This window comes from Triticum urartu, chromosome 2A, assembly GCF_056163025.1.
Source record: "Triticum urartu cultivar PI428250 chromosome 2A, HENAU_Tu73, whole genome shotgun sequence".
Classification (NCBI taxonomy): Eukaryota; Viridiplantae; Streptophyta; class Magnoliopsida; order Poales; family Poaceae; genus Triticum; species Triticum urartu.
The window spans coordinates 161,122,542-161,144,509 of NC_141874.1; the positions used below are offsets into that span (position 1 = coordinate 161,122,542).

The 21,968-nt window shown below is 46.4% G+C and overlaps 1 protein-coding gene across 1 annotated transcript; it reads left to right on the forward strand.

Annotated features, from left to right (window-relative positions):
- Positions 1-6,285: 6,285 nt before the first annotated feature.
- On the forward strand, positions 6,286-8,391 carry LOC125541317 (putative polyol transporter 1). Its single transcript, XM_048704761.2, has 2 exons — positions 6,286-6,577; positions 6,678-8,391. Exons 1-2 carry the CDS (start codon positions 6,463-6,465, stop codon positions 8,156-8,158), a joined length of 1,596 nt encoding a protein of 531 aa, XP_048560718.1. The 5' UTR covers positions 6,286-6,462; the 3' UTR covers positions 8,159-8,391.
- The last annotated feature ends 13,577 nt before the right edge of the window (positions 8,392-21,968 follow it).

A 21,968-nucleotide genomic window follows, 5' to 3' on the forward strand; every position in this document is an offset into this window, starting at 1 on the left:
TCCCCGAAGAGGAAGGGATGATGCAGCAGAGTAGCGTAAGTATTTCCCTCAGTTTTTGAGAACCAAGGTATCAATCCAGTAGGAGGCCACACTCAAGTCCCTCGTACCTGCACAAAACGATAGCTACTCACAACCAACGCGATTAGGGGTTGTCAATCCCTTCACGGTCACTTACGAGAGTGAGATCTGATAGATATAATATTTTTGGTATAAAGATGCAAAGTAAAAAGTAAAAGCAAAGTAAAAAAGCAAAGCAAGATTAAAGTGATGGAGATTGATATGATGAGAATAGACCCGGGGGCCATAGGTTTCACTAGTGGCTTCTCTCAAGAGCATAAGTATTCTACGGTGGGTGAACAAATTACTGTTGAGCAATCGACAGAATTGAGCATAGTTATGAGAATATCTAGGCATGATCATGTATATAGGCATCACGCCCGTGACAAGTAGATCGAAACGATTCTGCATCTACTACTATTACTCCACTCATCAACCGCTATCCAGCATGCATCTAGAGTATTAAGTTAAAAACAGAGTAACGCCTTAAGCAATATGACATGATGTAGAGAGATAAATTCATGCAATATGAAATAAACCCCATCTTGTTATCCTCGATGGCAATGATGCAATACGTGCCTTGCTGCCCCTTCTGTCACTGGGTAAGGACACCGCAAGATTGAACCCAAAGCTAAGCACTTCTCCCATGGCAAGAACTACCAATCTAGTTGGCCAAACCAAATGGATAATTCGAAGAGACTTGCAAAGATAACCAATCATATATAAAAGAATTCAGAGAAGATTCAAATATTATTCATAGATAGACTTGATCATAAACCCACAATTCATCGGTCTCAACAAACACACCGCAAAAAAGAAGATTACATCGAATAGATCTCCACAAGAGTGGGGGAGAACTTTGTATTGAGATTCAAAGAGAGAGAAGAAGCCATCTAGCTACTAACTATGGACCCGAAGGTCTGAGGTAAACTACTCACACTTCATCGGAGAGGCTAGGATGATGTAGAAGCCCTCCGTGATGACGGCCCTCTTCCGGCGGAGCTCCAGAACAGGCCCCAAGATGGGATCTCGTGGATACAGAAAGTTGCGGCGGTGGAATTAGGTTTTTGGCTCCTCTTCTGATCGTTTGGGGGTACGTGTGTATATATAGGAGGAAGAAGTACACCGGAGGAGCACCGAGGGGCCCACGAGGCGGGGGGCGCGCCCTAGGGGGGGCACCCTCGTGACCACCTCTTTTATCCCTTGCAGTAGGGTCTAAGTCTCCTGGATCATGTTTGGTGAGAAAATCACGTTTCCGAAGATTTTATTCCGTTTGGACTCCGTTTGATATTCTGTTTATCCGAAACACTGAAATAAGCAAAAAACAACAATTCTGGGCCGGGCCTCCGGTTAATAGGTTAGTCCCAAAAATAATATAAAAGTTGAAAGTAAAGCCCAATATAGTCCAAAACAGTAGATAATATAGCATGGAGTAATAAAAAATTATAGATACGTTGGAGACGTATCAATGAGCCCAGATTCCGCAAAATGGCTTGAGGCCATGAAAACTGAGATGGGATCGATGTATGAGAACAAAGTATGGACTTTGATTGACTTGCCCGATGATCGGCGAGTCATTGAGAATAAATGGATCTTCAAGAGGAAGACGGACGCTGATAGTAGTGTTACTATCTACAAAGCTCGAATTGTCAAAAAAATGTTTTCGACAAGTTCAAGGTGTTGACTACGATGATATTTTCTCACTCGTATCGATGCTTAAAAGTCTGTCCAATCATGTTAGCAGTTGCCGCATTTTATGAAATCTGGCAAATGGATGTCAAAACTGCATTCCTTAATGGATTTCTTAAAGAATAGTTGTATATGATACAACCAGAAGGTTTTGTCGATCCTAAAGGTGCTAACAAAGTGAGCAAGCTCCAACGGTCCATCTATGGACTGGTGCAAGCATCTTGGAGTTGGAATATATGCTTTTATAAAGTGATCAAAGCATATGGTTTTATACGGACTTGCAGTGAAGCATGTATTTACAAGAAAGTGAGTGGGAGCACTACAGCAGTTCCGATAAGTATATTTACAAGAAAGTGAATGACATATTGTTGATCAGAAACAATGTAGAATTTTCTAGAAAGCATAAAGGAATGTTTGAAAGGAGTTTTTCAAAGAAAGACCTCGGTGAAGCTACTTACATATTGAGCATCAAGATCTATAGAGATAGATCAAGGCGCTTGATATATTTTCAATGAGTACATACCTTGGCAAGATTTTGAAGTAGTTCAAAATAGAACAATCAAAGAAGGAGTTCTTGGCTGTGTTGCAAGGTGTGAAGTTGAGTAAAGACTCAAAACCCGACCACAACAGAAAATAGAAAGAGAATGAAAAGTCATTCCCTATGCCTTAGTCATAGGTTCTATAAAGTATGCTATGCTGATTACCAGTCCTATTGTATACCTTAACATGATTCTGGCAAGGGAGTACAATAGTGATCTAGGAGTAGATCACTGGACAATGGTCAAAATTATCCTTAGAGGGCTAAGGAAATATTTCTCGGTTATGGAGGTGATAAAAGAGTTCGTCGTAAAGAGTTACATCGATGCAAGCTTTTTACATCAATCTAGATGACTCCAAGTCTCGATCTGGATACATATTAAAAGTGGGAGCAATTAGCTAGAGTAGCTCAGTGCAAAGCATTGTAGACATAGAAAATTTTCAAAATACATACGGCTCTGAATGTGGCAGACCCGTTGACTAAATTTCTCTCACAAGCAAAACATGATAACTCTTTGGGTGTTAATCACATAGCGATGTGAACTAGATTATTGTCTCTAGTAAACCCTTTGGGTGTTAGTCACATGGAGATGTGAACTAATCACATAAAGATGTGGACTAGATTATTGACTCTAGTGCAAGTGGGAGACTGAAGGAAATATGCCCTAGAGGCAATAATAAAATTATTATTTATTTCCTTATATCATGGTAAATGTTTATTATTCATGCTAGAATTGTATTAACCGGAAACTTAGTACATGTGTGAATACATAGACAAACAGAGTGTCACTAGTATGCCTCTACTTGACTAGCTCGTTGAATCAAAGATGGTTAAGTTTCCTAGCCATAGACATGAGTTTTCATTTGATTAACGGGGTCACATCATTAGAGAATGATGTGATTGACTTGACCCATTCAGTTAGCTTAGCACGATGATCGTTTAGTTTGTTGTTACTGCTTTCTTCGTGACTTATACATGTTCCTCTGACTATGAGATCATGCAACTCTCGAATACCGGAGGAACACTTTGTGTGCTACCAAACGTCACAACATAACTGGGTGATTATAAATGTGCTCTATAGGTGTCTCCAATGGTACTTGTTGAGTTGGCATAGATCGAGATTAGGATTTGTCACTCCGATTGTCGGAGAGGTATCTCTGGGCCCTCTCGGTAATGCACATCACTATAAGCCTTGCAAGCAACGTGACTAATGAGTTAGTTGCGGCATGATGCATTACGGAATGAGTAAAGAGACTTGCTGGTAATGAGATTAAACTAGGTATTGAGATACCGACGATCGAATCTCCGGCAAGTAACATACCGATGACAAAGGGAACAACATATGTTGTTACGCGGTTTGACCGATAAAGATCTTCGTAGAATATGTGGGATCCAATATGAGCATCCAAGTTCCGATATTGGTTATCGACCGGAGATGAGTCTCGGTCATGTCTACATAGTTCTCCAACCGTAGGGTCCGCACGCTTAACGTTCGGTGACGATCGATATTATGAGTTTATGTGTTTTGATGTACCGAAGGTTGTTCGGAGTCCAGGATGAGATCATGGACATGACAAGGAGTCTCGAAATGTTTGAGTCGTAAAGATCGATATATTGGAATGCTATATTTGGACATCGGAAAGGTTCTAAGTGGTTAGGGTATTTATCGGAGTACCGGAGAGTTACGTGAATTAGCCGGGGAGTATATGGGCCTTATTGGGCTTTAGAGGAGAGAAAGAGGGGCTTCCTAGGGCAGGCCGCCCCCAAGGCCTATTCCGAATTGGACTAGGGGGAGGGGCGGCTCCCCCTCCTTCCTTCTCTTCTCTCTTCCCCTTCCTTCTCTCCTACTCCTACTACTTGGAAGGGGGGGGATCCTACTCCCGGTGGGAGTAGGACTCCCCAGGGCGCGCCATAGTACAGGGCCGGCCTCCTCCTCCCTCCATCCTTTATATACGTGGCCAGGGGGCACCCCATAGACACACAAGTTGATCATTGATCTTTTAGCCGTGTGCGGTGCCCCCCTCCACCATAATCCACCTCGGTTATATCATAGCGGTGCTTAGGCGAAGCCCTGTTCCGGTAGCATCATCATCATTGTCATCACGCCGTCGTGCTGACGGAACTCTCCCTCGAAGCTCTACTGGATCGTGAGTTCGCAGGACGTCACCGAGCTGAAAGTGTGCAGATCGCGAAGGTGCCGTACCTTCGGTGCTAGATTGGTCAATCGTGAAGACGTACGACTACATCAACCGCGTTGTCATAACGCTTCCGCTTATGGTCTACGAGGGTACGTAGACGATACTCTCTCCTCTCGTTGCTATGCATCACCATGATCTTGCGTGTGCGTAGGAATTTTTCTGAAATTACCGCGTTCCGCAACAAAATGCGGTACATAATGTTCGTTGGGACACTAACTATTGGGATACTTTACTTACACAAAGGTTCCACTCAACCTTATATGTATTGTAATCCATCACAGATCCTCCACGAGGATGAGGCTTCTGTTGCAGCTTATCCAAGCAAAGTATGTACAACTGATAAGAATGAGATTCGATGGCTTTCCATCTCCATGGGATCCTCTTCTAGCTGGACCCGTGGTGGGCAGGTCTCCTCTGTGTATGTAGTTCCCAAACTTGTTTGCTATCTGTTCGGATCCATTCTTGTTGGTTTCCTCGGGCGCCCATAACGAACATTGGAACATCTAGTTCCTACGGACATTTGGGCCAGAGGAAACCGTTGCTTGGACCAACTATCGGGTGGCCCTCCTGCCAATGCTTCTGAACTATCCGGACGATATATCTTTGTGTTTGACCTCTTCGGGGATTTTTTCTGTTGGCTCTCGGAGTATCATGCCTTATGCCGGTGCCCGTCTCTTTACTGGACCTTTCCTTTGTGGAAAGCACCATTACCATTGAAGATCAATATCTTCATTTGGCAGCTGTTGCGAGATCCCCTCCCATCGAGGAAGGAGGTGATAAAGAGGAATGGCCCTGCGGATGGCCCATGCTTAGTTTGTGTGGTCCTAGAGACTAGGACCGACATCTTCTCATGTCCGGCTAGTCAATTTCTTTGGTGCTTTGCACTTGAGGCTCTGGGGACCGACCAGGAGGCCCTGGACCTGGCCGGGTTTCTCCAAACCCGGGTCAATCAGACTGGAAGGAGGAGACGCCTCTTCTAGTTTGTGTTCGCGCCGTTGGCGTGGACCCTGTGGTTAATGGATAATGGAGTTGGAGGGTTCAGTCGACGAGCTCGAGAAGAGATGTAGACAGGCAGGCTTGGATTATCGGGCTCTAAAAATTAGCTCTCCACTACTTTGTGTCTATGGCTAGTGGGTCCGATTGTCAGGTTTGTGTTTAACGGGTAGTTTTTTATTTTGTAATCAATTAGTCCCATAGTTGTGGTTTTATGTTAAAACAACTTATAGTTGTGGTTTTGGATTACCTCAGTCCATAATTTGTGTATTTGTGCAATTTCCTAGAAAAACAAATTTTATGATATTCTAATATACACAGTCCACTTTGACAAAGACCACGAACAGTACTTAAAGTTAGGACGCGGCTCCCCTGACATGTCGTGGCGCCCACTGACATGTGGCCCCAGACCCACACATCAGTGGCTCAACGTCATGAGGCTGTACGTCAGATGATCCGGCTCCTCAAAGTTAACGTGGATGCTTCACCCCAAAAAGTGGGTGGGCTCAGCATACTATGTCATCAGAGACAGTAAATAGAAAATTTGTTGCAGCAGGTGGGCGTTGGTACCATCATTTGCCTAATACACTAACTGATGAAGCTTACGCTGCCATCGGTGGCCATGTGCTGAAACAATCATACATTTGAGCCTATTTGAAAAATAACAATAATCAGATAGTTGGTTGATCAAATGGTCAATAGGATGACTGAGCGCATACCAAAAGATGCCTTAATCCTCGATTAAATGTACTAGTATAAAAGGTCCTGGAGATATCATGGAAATTAAGAAATCCAACAAGGTCAGGATTTATGAACTTGCTTGCACGCAGAAGCATATATAGTAAACAAGGAAAACGTCCTCACCTATCCATCATGTCAAGCTCCACCATCCCTCATGTTTAATTAGGAAACAAACTTCAGCAATCAGTAGACCATGGTCAGTGGCATCCCTCTGTAAGGACAGAGCAGAGAAGAGTAACGTTCCCAATGGCTTCTGATGGGCTCCCAGAGGCAGTAGCACCCAAGACGAAGAAGAGCAACATCAAGTATGCCTCCACCTGCGCCGTCGTCGCCTCCATGGCCTCCATCGTCCTCGGCTACGGTACACATGTTGACATTATCACCTCGTCGTCTGATTCTGTCTCGTGTCTACCAGCGATGATGATTGCTGCATGAACTGTTCCTTTCATGGCCGCATGCAGACATCGGTGTGATGAGCGGGGCGTCGCTGTACATCCAGAAAGACCTCGAGATCACGGACGTGCAGGTGGAGATCCTGATGGGCATCCTGAGCATCTACTCCATCGTCGGCTCCTTCGCGGCCGGCATGACGTCCGACTGGATCGGCCGCCGCTTCACGGTGATCTTTGTCGCCGCTTTCTTCTTTGCTGGTGCCTTGCTCATGGGCTTCGCGAGCGGCTACACCATGCTCATGCTTGGTCGCTTCGTGGCTGGCATCGGCGTGGGCTACGCCATCGTGATCGCGCCCCTGTACACGGCTGAGATCGCCCCGGCATCGGCCCGCGGCTTCCTCGTGTCCTTCGCGGAGGTCTTCATCAACCTTGGTATCCTCTTCGGCTACGTCTCTAACTACGCCTTCGCTCGCCTGCCGCTCCACCTCGGCTGGCGCTTCATGCTCGGCATCGGCGCGGTGCCGTCCGTCCTGCTCGCCCTCTTGGTGTCCGGCATGCCGGAGTCTCCCCGGTGGCTCGTCATGAAAGGCCGCCTCGCGGACGCGAGGGTCGTGCTGGAGAAGATCACCGACACGCCGGAGGAGGCCGAGGAGCGCCTCGCTGACATCAAGACCGCCGCCGGCATCCCAGAGGACCTCGATGGCGACGTGGTCGTCGTGCCCAGGAAGAGAGGCGGCGAGGAGAAGCAGGTGTGGAGAGAGCTCATCCTGTCGCCGACCCCTTCCATGCGGCGAATGCTGCTCGCGGCGCTCGGCGTCTTCTTGTTCCAGCAGTTGACGGGCTCCGACTCCGTGGTGCTCTACAGCCCGCGCGTGTTCGAGAGCGCCGGCATCACCGGCGACGACCAACTCCTGGCCGCCACCTGCGCCATGGGCGTCGCCAAGACGCTCGTCATCCTGGTCGCCATGTTCCTCCTCGACCGCGTCGGCCGGCGGCCGCTGCTGTTATGCAGCACTGGCGGCATGATCGTCTCGCTCGTCGGCCTCGCGACGGGCCTCACCGTCGTGGACCAGAACCCGGACGCGAGGGTCCCGTGGGCGGTCAGCCTGTGCGTGGCGTCCGTCCTGGCCTACGTGTCATTCTTCTCCGTCGGCCTCGGGCCCGTGACGGGCGTGTACACCACGGAGATATTGCCGCTGCGGGTGCGCGCGCTGGGCTTCGCGGTCGGGGCGGCCGGCAACCGCGTGGTGAGCGGCGTCATGTCCATGGCCTTCCTCTCGCTGTCCGGCGCCATCACGCTCGGCGGAACCTTCTTCCTCTACGCCGGCGTCGCCGTGCTCGCGTGGGTGTTCTTCTTCACGTGTCTCCCGGAGACGCGCGGCCGGACGCTGGAGGAGATGGGCAGTCTGTTCGGCATGACCGACACGGGGCCGGAGGCAGAAGATGCTGCCCCCGGGACACAGGACGCGAGCTGCAGGGCGAGACTCTTGATTAATCACATGAATATTTGGGGCTCAGTACATAGAAAGGTGTGTGTAGGACACATCTAAATGTTATGTCACGTCTAATCTGATGTTCATTATGTTTGTTGTTTACTTTATTTTGTTTGTTGTTGTTGCGTTTATTTATGGGAGCTTAGATGCGACATCCTTAGAAAAACATTTAGTTGTGAATTAGACAAACTGAGGTTTGTATATGACACATCTAGATGTGACATCTAAGTTAATGTCCACTCTGTTTGTGGTCAATTTTTTTGTCCTATTTTTTATTTTTTATTGCTGCATTATATGTTTGTGTGAGTTTAGATATGACATTCTTAAAAAACATCTAGATGTGAATTAGACAAACTAATATAAAAATATGCCGCCAAAGGTGGTTGGTCTCGGTTTTCTTTGTTACTTTGCATACTTTTGCTTCTTACATTTTGGAACACCTCGACACATTTGTGTTTCACTGCACGTCTGCGATAGTCCACCGCATGGATCACTAGTAGAATGCCCATGTTACTATGATGTCCCTGATTTGACCGTACATTAATCATACACGTAAATGTATACGATCAAGAATAAAAACTCACGGGAAAAATATCACAACATAACTCTAGACACAAATTAAAAAAATACAAGCTTTATATTACAAGGCAGGGGCCTCGAGGGCTCGAATACGTAACCTCGAATATACAAGAGTCAGCGGAAGAAATAATATCTGAGTACAGACATAAGTTAAACAAGTTTGTATTAAGAAGGCTAGCACAAAAGTAGCAACGATCGAAAAGGCAAGACCTCCTGCCTAGGACCTCCTAACTACTCCTCGAAGCCGAGCTCCACGTAGAAACATCCTCGGGATCCTCTGGCTCCTGAACTCCATCATCTGGTTGCGACATCCGAGAAAATTGGAAAAGGTGGAAACGAGAGAGCAAAGCAACCGTGAGTACTCATCCAAAGTACTCGCAAGCAAGGATCTACACTACATATGCTGTAACAGCCTCGATGAGACTATCTCCCACGTGTCGAAACACGACTTTGAGACATAACCGCATTGAAAGCAATGTCGCAAGTGAGGTAATCTTCACAACAATCCATGTAAATAAATAAAGGGAAAGGTACATAGCTGGCTTACACTCGCCACGTCACACAAAAACACAAATAAGTCATTACATTCATCCAATACACTCAAGGTCCGACTACGGAACCAAAATAAAGATCAACCCCCAAAAGCGACAAAGTCCCCGATCGCCCCAACCGGGCACCACTACTGATCAAATGGGAAAGACATGTAGTAACGACGAGAATCTTCATCGAACTCCCACTTGAGCTCGGTCATATCATCTGGAGCGGCATCATCGGTCCCTGCATCTGGTTTTGGGAGTAATCTGTGAGTCACGGGGACTCAGCAATCTTACACCCTCGCGATCAAGACTATTTAAGCCTATAGGAAGGGTAAAGGTATGATGTGGAGCTGCAGCAAGCGACTAGCATATTTGGTGGCTAACATATGCGCAAAAGAGAGCGAGAAGAGAAGGCAAAGGCACGAGCGACAAACTATGATCAAGAAGTGATCCTAGACAACCTACGTCAAGCATTACTCCAACACCGTGTTCACTTCCCGGACTCCGCCGAGAAGAGACCATCACGGTTACACACGTGGTTGATGCATTTTAATTAAGTTAAGTTTCAGGTTATCTACAACCGGATATTAATAAATTCCCATCTGCCCATAACCGCGGGCATGACTTTCGAAAGTTCAAATCCCTACAAGGGAGTCCCAACTTAGCCTATCACAAGCTCTCACGGTCAACGAAGGATATTCCTTCTCCCAAGACATTCTGATCAGACTCGACATCCCGGTTACAAGACATCCTTAACAATGGTAAAACAAGTCCAGCAACACCGCCCGAATGTGCCGACAAATCCCGATAGGAGCTGCACATATCTTGTTCTCAGGGCACACTCAGATGAGCGCTCCATACAACTAAAACCAAACCTCGAGTTTCCCCGAGGGGGCACTGCACAAGGCTCTAGTTTGGACCAACACTCAGAGGAGCACTGGCCGGGGGGGGGGGGGTTAAATAAAGATGACCCTCGGGCTCCGGAAACTCAAGGGAAAAAGAGGCTAGGTGGCGAATGGTAAAACCAAGGTTGGGCATTGCTGGAGGAGTTTTATTCAAGGCGAACTGTCAAGGGGTTCCCATTATAACCCAACCGTGTAAGAAACGCAAAATCCGGAAACATAACACCGATATGACGGAAACTAGGGCGGCAAGAGTGGAACAAAACACCAGGCATAAGGCCGAGCCTTCCACCCTTTACCAAGTATATATGTGCATTAATATAAACAAGATAATATGGTGATATTCCAACAATAAACATGTCCCAACAAGGGACGATCTCCAATCTTCACCTGCAGCTAGCAACGCTATAAGAGGGGCTGAGCAAAGCGGTAACATAGCCAAACAACGGTTTGCTAGGACAAGGTGGGTTAGAGGTTTGACATGGCAATTTGGGAGGCATGATAAGAAAGTGGTAGGTATCGTAGCATAGGCATAGCAAAAGAGCGAGCATCTAGCAAGCAAAGATAGAAGTGATTTCGAGGGTATGGTCATCTTGCCTACAAAGTTCTCAAAGTTGCCTTGATCCTCGTAAGCGAACTCAACGGGCTCCTCGTTCACGTACTCGTCTCCCAGCTCTACCCAAACAAGAACAACAAGCAAAAGGAACACAATCAACCACGTGCAATGCTCAAGCAACATGATGCAAACATGGTATGATATGCGGGATACGATATGGGATGCATATGCATGATTTGCAAAGGGATGATTGAACCTGGCCTCAACTTGGAAATCCAAGAGTGCCACTGGAAAGGTGAGTTGATTTCGTTCGAAATCGATATAAAGATCATCGGAATCGGATGCACGGTTTGGAAATGGCAAGCAAAACAAATATGGCACCGGTCCATGATTAACAGCAAGTAGCCATCTAAATGCAACAAGAACAACATGCTACAACACTCAAACATGACAAAAAAATACATGGCAGGGATCCACTCATGATGCTTGACAAAAGATGAACACCGAGCTATGGCTAATTCACTCATTAAAAAATTCAAACAAGCATGGCAAAAGTGCAAAAGATAACAGGTTTCAGACTTAGTGAAATTGACAGCATGTCAGGAATTTATCATCAGGAAGCAATGTTTAGAGCACGATAACTACATGCTACAGGAAGATATCATGGCAAAGCAAGGCATGGCATGAAGCTACTCAAATAATATAACAAAAGTCCATTAATGAACATGAGCCAAAAGGGACCAGAAAATACAATTGCAAGCATGTAAACATAGCAAAAACATAAACAGATTCAGACTTAGTTAAAACCTGGAGCATGCAAAACAGATTAACGAGTAGGCATGTTTACGAGCTCGATGCACTCACTACGAGGCATTGCATGACAAGCTAAGCATACACCCAGCAAATAGACATGGAATAGAAGCTAGACATGGCAATAACAACAACATAGCATGCACGGATCAAATGCAACAAGCATGGCAAAATTGCAAAACATGTTAACAATCTGCCAGGAACATTTTTATAGCAAAAGTAGAGCTCGATTGACTCAAGCTAGGGTGCTCCATCATTGCAAACAAAGAGATGGATGGATAGAGCAAAACATTATCTACAAAACATCCTTACTGATCATGCTCAAAAGAGGCACGGATCATTAGGAAACAACATGAACATATGGCATAAAAATAATGACATGGCAAGGGCTTAGTGAAATTCTAAGTCCGTGAAATCAGCATCATTGAGTAGGCTACTTTGCATGCTTGTGCTAGTCACCACAAAGATCACAAAAATACATGGCATACACCCCTGTAAAGATAGCATGGCATACATCAAAATACATGTAGAGCTCAGGATCATAGCATGCACACATTAATCATGGCAAAAATGACAAAAGTGCATTTGCTGAAACAAATCTGAAACTATCCTCATATAGTCCTCTTCAAACAGCATTTCGGGCATCAAGATGAGCTCAAATGAAAATGATGCAGTGAGATAAAATGATGTACTCGTCGAGACGAACATTTTGATATGCTACACGCACGAATCGGAGCAACGGTGACAGAGTTATGGCAGGTCAAAGATTGCAAAAAACATGTTGGGAATTAGGGTTTGGGGTGAACCGAGAAGTGGATCTGGATCTCAGGTCGACCGGCACTGTAGCACGCACGCAGCCCGAGGAGATCGCCGGAGTTGCTCGTCGGAATCGTCGGAGGGGAGGTCGCCGGGGCCGGACTTGGAGGGGCTCGCCGGCCGGAGTGGAAGCCGGGGCGTTCGCCGGAGTTCTTGGGCGGCGAGGGCGGCGAGGCGGAGCAGGGCGCGGCGAAGTCCGGCGATGGCGTGCGGTGGCCGGCGCGGGGCTCCTCGCCTGAGCTGGAGGCGATGGGTGGCACGGGCGTGAGGAGGCGATGGGTGGCGCGGGCGTGAGGAGGCGGCGGCCCGGATCGGCGGCGGGGAGGGCCGGCCTCGGGCCGAGTGGGCCTCGGCGGTGGGAGGAGGCGGCCTGCCACGTGGCAGCCCCTCAGTGGCTGCGGGCGGCGGCGGCTGGGGTGTCCGGCGCGGCGGACATCGTCCGGCGGCGGAGAGGGGATTTTTCTAGGGTTTCGAGGGAGAAGACCCGGGATTTTCGGGAGGGGATCTATTTATAGAGATAGAGGGAGCTAGGGAGCTCCAAATGAGGTGCGGTTTGCGGCCACGCGATCGTGATCGAACGGTCTAGATGATAGAAGGGGTTTATGTGGGTTTTGGGCCACTTTGGAAGGGTGTTGGGCTGCAACACACACGAGGCCTTTTTGGTCCCTCGGTTAACCATTGGAGTATCAAACGAAGTCCAAATGGCACGAAACTTGACAGACGGTCTACCGGTAGTAAACCAAGGCCGCATGACAAGTCTCGGTCCAATCCGAAAATGTTTAACACCCACACACGAAAAGAGGTAGAAAGGGACACCGGAGGACATAGGAGCGCCGGAATGCAAAACGGACAACGGGGAAAATGCTCGGATGCATGAGACGAACACATATGCAAATGCAATGCACATGATGACATGATATGAGATGCATGACAAAGACAAAAGCACACAAAGGCAAAAACCCAACAACGAGGAAATATCATAACTTAGAGCCGGAAACGGCAAGAGTTGGAGTACAAATAAGGTAGGTTACATCCGGGGTGTTACAACGCTCCACCACTACGAAAGGATCTCGTCCCGAGATCTAGGACTGGAAAAACTCTGGGTACTCAGAACGGAGGTGATCCTCGCGTTCCCAGGTGGCTTCATGGTCGGAATGATGTGACCACTTGACTTTGAGGAATTTGATTGACTTGTTGCGATTCTTGCGCTCAGTTTCTTCAAGAATAGCCACAGGGTGCTCACGATAAGAGAGGTCTTCTTGGAGATCAATGTCTTCGAAGTTGACGGTGCGGTCAGGAGTCTTGAAGCACTTGCGAAGCTGAGAGACATGAAACACGTCGTGCACGTTTGCAAAGTTAGAGGGAAGCTCAAGTTGATAGGTGAGATCGCCTCTCTTGCTGACGATCTTGAAAGGACCCACGTATCTAGGGGCAACCTTCCCATCGATACCAAAGCGACGAGTACCTTTCATTGGAGAGATGTGGAGGTAGACATGGTCTCCGATCTCGAAAGCCAAGTCACCATGCTTACTATCATAGTAACTCTTCTGGCGCGATTGTGCGGCTTTGAGATTATCACGAATGACTTTGCACATCTCTTCTGCCTCTGTGATCAAGTCATTGCCAAGAAGTTGACGTTCACCAGTCTCTGACCAGTTAAGAGGAGTACGACACTTCCTGCCATAGAGAATTTCAAATGGGGCCTTGCCCGAACTTGCTTGAAAGCTGTTGTTGTAGGAGAACTCGGCATATGGAAGGCAATCTTCCCACTTCATACCGAAAGAGATGACGCAAGCCCTGAGCATATCTTCAAGAATCTGATTGACACGCTCGACTTGGCCACTAGTTTGGGGATGAAAAGCTGTGCTGAAACGGATGTTGGTGCCCATGGCCTTCTAAAAAGAATCCCAAAACTTCGAGGTGAAGATGTTGCCACGATCTGAAGATATCAAATGCGGAATGCCGTGCAAGGAGACAATCTGGGAGGTATATAGCTCTGCCAATTGAGCTGCTGTGATAGATTCTTTGATAGGAAGGAAATGAGCCACTTTAGTGAGCTTGTCGATGACAACGAAGATAGCATCATTACCACGCTTGGACTTTGGAAATCCAGTCACGAAGTCCATCTCAATGTGGTCAAACTTCCATTCTGGAATGGCAAGAGGTTGGAGGAGACCAGCTGGTCGTTGGTGTTCTGCCTTCACTCTTCTGCAGACATCACATTCATTCATGAACTGAGCAATCTCGCGCTTCATTCGAGTCCACGAATACGACTGCTTGAGGTCATGGTACATCTTTGTACTTCCAGGGTGGATAGAGAGGAGTGAATTGTGAGCCTCGTTCATAATGACTTTACGAAGATCACCTTTAGGCACAACAATGCGATCCTCGAAGAATAGAGTATCCTTGTCGTCAAGACGATAGCACTTGTACTTGGGTTGACTCTTGGCAATCCCAATCTTCACCTTCTTCACCATAGCATCAAGAAGTTGAGCCTCGCGAATCTGATCTTCCAAAGTAGGAGAGACTTGGAGGTTGGCGAGGAAACCTTGAGGAACAACTTGTAGATTGAGTTTGCGGAAAGCTTCACAAAGCTCGGGTTGGTAAGGCTTGAGAATCAAACTGTTGCAGTAAGCCTTCCTGCTCAATGCGTCAGCAATTACATTCGCCTTGCCTGGAGTATATTCAATACTCGGATTATACTCTTGAATCATTTCGACCCAACGAGTCTGCCTGAGGTTGAGATTAGGCTGAGTGAAGATGTACTTGAGACTCTTTTGGTCAGTGAAGATGTCCACTTTTCGTCCCAATAAGAGATGTCTCCAAGTTAAAAGAGCATGCACAACTGCCGCCAACTAGAGGTCATGAGTGGGGTAGTTCTTTTCATTGGGCTTCAACTGGCGAGAGGTATAAGCCACAACTTTCTTCTCTTGCATCAACACTGCACCAAGACCTTGAAGGGAAGCATCACAGAAGACCTCAAACGGTTTGGATTCATCAGGAGGTGTCAGAACTGGAGCAGTGACTAACTTCTCTTTCAGGGTGTTGAAAGCGATGTCACATTCAGGAGACCAGATGTACTTGACATGCTTCTGGAGAAGGTTGGAAAGAGGCTTCACGATCTTAGAGAAGTTCTCGACGAACCTTCGACAATAGCTTGCGAGACCCAGGAAGCTGCGGAGTTGCTTCACGTTCTGAGGTGGTTCCCAATTCACAATTGCAGACACCTTCTCAGGATTAACCGCTATGCCCTTGGCGGAAATGATATGCCCAAGGTAGAGAACCTCATCGAGCCAAAACTCGCACTTTGAAAACTTGGCATAGAACTGATGTTCTCTGAGCTTATCCAGCACCAAACGCAAGTGCTTGGCATGATCTCCCTTGTTCTTGGAAAAGACCAAAATGTCATCGAGGTAGATCAAGACGAAGTAATTTGTGTAAGCGTTGAAGATGAAATTCATCATGCGAGAGAGTGTTGGCGGAGCGTTGACGAGGCCGAAAGACATGACAGTGTATTCATATGAGCCATAGCTTGTTCTAAATGCTGTCTTGGGGATATCCTCTTCACGAATGTGAATCTGATGATAGCCCATACGGAGATCAAGCTTGGAGAATACTTGAGCACCTTTGAGTTGTTCAAACAGCTCGTTGATGTTGGGAAGTGGGTACTTGTTCTTTATAGTCTTCTTGTTCATGGACGATAGTCGACACAGAGTCGGTCCGTTCCATCCTTCTTCTTCACAAAAAGAACTCCACAACCCCACGGAGAAGAACTAGGTCGGATGAGACCTATTCGCTCTTGAATATCGAGTTGCTTCTTTAGCTCCTTCAACTCTTCAGGTCCAAGCTTGTAAGGACATTTGCAAACAGGTTCCATGCCAGGCTCAAGATCGATGACGAATTCAACTGGCCGGTGCGGAGGCATTCCTGGAAGCTCTTCCGGAAAGATGTCTTGATATTCGCAAACGACCGGAATTTGAGAGATGGCATCCAGCTCGCCCTTCTCATTGAGAGAAAACAGTCAGATGGTATCATCCCTTGCGGTAAAGACAATAACATCCTCAGACGAATGAGTCAATTAAATCTGCCTGGCAACACAATCAAGATGAGCCTTGTGCTTAGAAAGCCAATCCATTCCAAGAATAAGATCAATATCCGAGTCGCCCAGAACAATAGGAGAAGCTAGAAATTTGTAGTCGCCCAACGTGATAGTAACATCCGGGACGCAGATATTAGCTGTCATTTGCTTGCCCGGGGACATGATTTGTAAAGATCTTTGCAAATACTGATAATCACACTCATACTTTGATGCAAAAGGTTTAGAAATGAAGCAATGTGATGCACCAGTGTCAAAAAGAACTTTTGCAGGAACATCGTTAATAGGAAGGTTACCCATGATGACATCTGACGAGTCCTCTGCCTGAGCTGCATTCATCAAGTTGACCTTGGCGTGCTTGGGGTTATGCTTGACCACTGCATTGCTAGCAGATCTCACAGGAGGAGGAGGAGGAGGAAGACGCCTCTGATTGAAGCATTTGTTGGCATAGTGACCCTTCTGCTGACACTTGTTGCACGTGACCTCCGAGAGCGGACGGTGATATGGAGCACTTGATCTTGGAGCTTGAGACAAAGTCTTGTTCTGAAAGCCAGGGTTGGGCGGGTGGGAAGATCCACTGCCACCTTTGCTCTTCTGCTGATAAGGCTGACGGAACAGAGGAGGAGGCAGCCAATACTTTTGCTGCTTAGAAGCCACTTGAGTTGAGGAAGAAGGAGTTGCATCTCTGACTCGCTTCTTGGAAGCATCGCACTTGAGTTGAGCAGTATTTTATTTCAGTGCCATGTTGTAAAACTCATCGTACTTTTGAGGCTCGAAAATCACGAGAGCAAGTTGAAGGTATTCTATGAGGCCACCCCTGAACTGGTGAATCATACTCTTCTCGTCAGGGACGTCTTGCTTGGAGAAACGAGCGAGCTTCTGGAACAGAATGTTATACTGGTAAACAGACAAGCTGCCTTGATTCAGGTTGCGGAATTCCTCACGCTTGATTTCAACAACACTCTAAGGAATGTGATGAGCTTTGAAGTCTTGACGGAATTCATCCCAGGAAATTACACGGCCTCCTCTGGAATCTTTGTACTGCTGAAACCATTCTGCAGCTTGGTCTTTGAGTTGGAAGGAGGCAAACTTGACAAAGTCCTCAGGACTAACGTTACTGCACTCGAAATGCTTGCATATATCCACGAGCCAATCATCAGCGTCTGAGGCCTCGACACAGTTACTGAAGGTCTTTGGCTGGTTAGCAAGGAACTGGTTGAGTGTTGCAAACTGATTCTGATTGTTGCCATGGCCTTGGTTGTACTCTTGCAAAATTTGCATGATCATCTGCGTGTTTGCATTGGTAGCGGCCATCACAGCTTGCCATGCCTCCGGAGGTGGAGGTGGTGGTGGCGGATCCTGATTCTGATTCTGACCCTTAGCAGGAGCCATCCTGAAGAGGATGACATCCGTTAGCATATTGACAGACAAATATTCAAGCTGAATCAAACGGATTGAAATTGCAACATATAGTCTTCAAATCCGAACAACATGAACGAATGAATTCCAATTGAAATGGTCACATTTCCATAAATTGAGAAGCCACTTAGATAGAGGTAGAAGAATAAAACAACAAAGTACGGACAAGAACAAATACTTGGTGAGGATTACCCAATCCCAAACCAAATATCCGCAGAAGAAGAACTAGAGCTACATGAATTACCACCTATGAAACTCCCGAACCTTTCCGGTTATGCAATCAGGTGTTGGGGATACAGGGGAAGCATAATATCTCACCCAAAGCTAGCAAATCCTACATCCAGCTGTATCCATCCTTCAACACGTAACGAAGAAACCTTCGGAAATCATTTACCTCAACCTTCGAAAAGCATCCGTTATACGAGTTATGGCAATACTCCCGAACTCCCGCCCCAGTACTGGGTGGCGTCGAGGTTATCTCACCAACAACTGCATAAAAGAGGTTTTCAATGTCGGCGAAACTCAGGTATTCCAGAATCTCAACGATAAAATTGTGACGAAAACACCTCGGAGCTCAACTCCCCGGGACACTGCCACAACCCCTAAATGTCAGGAGGCACCAAGAACAATGTTCTCCTCACAAAACCATCAGAACGATTCCAAGATACCCGCATGATCCTAAATTTTTTTAGTGAAATTTGAGAAGAGAAGAGTCAAAACTCTACGTCGGGATGCCTCACCAGAGCGACGAAGGGACTGAGGAGTAAAAATAATTCCTAACTCTCCGATATATATAATCCTAAATGACTCAAAACATTTTCTAGACTCAACAACGCCAACGATTTGATCAAGCAGGGGGCTCCTAAGGTCGGGGAAGGCTCTGATTACCAACTTGTAACGCCTCGATGCGGCTATATCTCCCACGTGTCGAAGCACGACTTAGAGGCATAACCGCATTGAAAGCAATGTCACAAGTGAGGTAATCTTCACAACAACCCATGTAAATAAATAAAGGGGAAAGGTACATAGCTGGCTTACACTCGCCACGTCACACAAATACATAAATAAGTCATTACATTCATCCAATACACTCAAGGTCCGACTACGGAACCAAAATAAAGATCAACCCCCAAAAGCGACAAAGTCCTCGATCACCCCAACTGGGCACCACTACTGATCAACTAGGAAAGACACGTAGTAACGACTAGAATCTTCATCGAACTCCCACTTGAGCTCGGTCATATCATCTGGAGCGCCATCATCGGTCCTTGCATCTGGTTTTGGAAGTAATCTGTGAGTCACGGGGACTCAGCAATCTTACACCCTCGTGATCAAGACTATTTAAGCTTATAGGAAGGGTAAAGGTATGATGTGGAGATGCAGCAAGCGACTAGCATATTTGGTGGCTAACATATGCGCAAAAGAGAGCGAGAAGAGAAGGCAAAGGCACGAGCGACAAACTATGATCAAGAAGTGATCCTAGACAACCTACGTCAAGCATTACTCCAACACCGTGTTCACTTCCCGGACTCCGCCGAGAAGAGACCATCATGGTTACACACGCGGTTGATGCATTTTAATTAAGTTAAGTTTCAGGTTATCTACAACCGGACATTAACAAATTCCCATCTGCCCATAACTGCGGGCACGGCTTTCGAAAGTTCAAATCCCTGCTGGGGAGTCCCAACTTAACCCATCACAAGCTCTCATGGTCAATGAAGGATATTCCTTCTCCCAAGACATTCCGATCAGACTCGACATCCCGGTTACAAGACACCATCGACAATGGTAAAACAAGTCAAGCAACACCGCCCGAATGTGCTGAACAATCCCGATAGGAGCTGCACATATCTCGTTCTCAGGGCACACTCAGATGAGTGCTCCATACAACTAAAACCAAACCTTGAGTTTCCCCGAGGGGGCGCTGCATAGGGCTCTAGTTTGGACCAACACTCAGAGGAGCACTGGCCCCGGGTGTGTGTGTGTGTGTGTGTGTGTGTGTGTTTAAATAAAGATGACCCTCGGGCTCCGGAAACCCAAGGGAAAAAGAGGCAGGTGGCGAATGGTAAAACCAAGGTTGGGCATTGCTGGAGGAGTTTTATTCAAGGCGAACTTTCAAGGGGTTCCCATTAGAACCCAACCGTGTAAGGAACGCAAAATCTGGGAACATAACACCGATATGACAGAAACTAGGGCGGCAAGAGTGGAACAAAACACCAGGCATAAGGCCGAGCCTTCCACCCTTTACCAAGTATATAGGTGCATTAAGATAAACAAGATAATATGGTGATATCCCAACAATAAACATGTCCCAACAAGGAACGATCACCAATCTTCACCTGCAGCTAGCAACGCTATCAGAGGGGCTGAGCAAAGCGGTAACATATCCAAATAACGGTTTGCTTGGACAAGGTGGGTTAGAGGTTTGACATGGCAATTTGGGAGGTATGATAAGCAAGTGGTAGGTATCGTAGCATAGGCATAGCAAAAGAGCGAGCATCTAGCAAGCAAAGATAGAAGTGATTTCGAGGGTATGGTCATCTTGCCCGCAAAGTTCTCAGAGTTGCCTTGATCCTCGTAAGCGAACTCAACGGGCTCCTCGTTCACATACTCATCTCCCAGATCTACCCAAACAAGAACAACAAGCAAAAGGAACACAATCAACAACGTGCAATGCTCAAGCAACATGATGCAAACATGGTATGATATGCGAGATGCGATATGGGATGCATATGCATGATTTGCAAAGGGATGATTGAACCTGGCCTCAACTTGGAAATCCAAGAGTGCCACTGGAAAGGTGAGTTGAGTTCGGTCGAAATAGATATAAAGATCACCGGAATTGGATGCACGGTTTGGAAATGGCAAGCAAAACAAATATGGCACCGGTCTGCGATTAACAATAAGTAGCCATCTAAATGCAACAAGAACAACATGCTACAACACTCAAACATGACAACAAAATACATGGCAGGGATCCACTCATGATGCTTGACAAAAGATGAACACTGAGCTACGGCTAATTCACTCATTAATAGGTTCAAACAAGCATGGCAAAAGTGCAAAAGATAACAGGTTTCAGACTTAGTGAAATTGACAGCATGTCAGGAATTTATCATCAGGAAGCAATGTTTAGAGCACGATAACTACATGCTAAAGGAACATATCATGGCAAAGCAAGGCATGTCATGAAGCTAATCAAATCATATAACAAAAGTCCCTTAGTGACCATGAGCCAAAAGGGATCAGAAAATACAATTGCAAGCATGTGAACATATCAAAAACATAAACAGATTCAGACTTAGTGAAAAACTGGAGCATGCAAAACAGATTAACGAGTAGGCATGTTTACGAGCTCGATGCACTCACTACGAGGCATTTCATGACAAGCTAAGCATACACCCAGCAAATAGACATGGCAAGAACAACAACATAGCATGCACAGATCAAATGCAACAAGCTTGGCAAAATTGCAAAACATGTTAACAATCTGCCAGGAACATTTTTATAGTAAAAGTAGAGCTCGATTGACTCAATATAGGGTGCCCCATAATTGCAAACAAAGACATGGATGGACAGAGCACAACATTATCTACAAAACATCCTTACTGATCATGCTCAAAAGAGGCACGGATCACTAGGAAACAACATGAACATATGGCATAAAAATAATGACAGGGCAAGGGCTTAGTGAAATTCTAAGTCCCTGAAATTAGCATCATTGAGTAGGCTAATTTGCATGCTTGTGCTAGTCACCACAAAGATCACAAAAATACATGGCATACATCCCTGTAAAGATAGCATGGCATACATGAAAATACATGTAGAGCTCAGGATCATAGCATGCACACATTAATCATGGCAAAAATGACAAAAGTGCATTTGCTGAAACAAATCTGAAACTATCCTCACATAGCCCTCTTCCAACACCATTTTGGGCATCAAGATGAGCTCAAATGAAAATGATGTAATGAGATGAAATGATGTACTCGTCGAGACGAACATTTTTATATGCTACACGCGCGAATCAGAGCAATGGTGACAGAGTTATGGAAGGTCAAAGATTGCAAAAAACATGTTGGGAATTAGGGTTTGGGGTCAACCGAGAAGTGGATCTGGATCTCAGATCGACCGGCACTGTAGCACGCACGCA

Bases quoted from the DNA above. Each gene is read 5' to 3' on its own strand.
- LOC125541317 (XM_048704761.2), top strand. From the start codon at position 6,463: ATGGCTTCTGATGGGCTCCCAGAGGCAGTAGCACCCAAGACGAAGAAG. The intron at 6,578-6,677 runs GTACACATGTTG...GGCCGCATGCAG, and splicing joins CTCCATCGTCCTCGGCTACG to ACATCGGTGTGATGAGCGGG.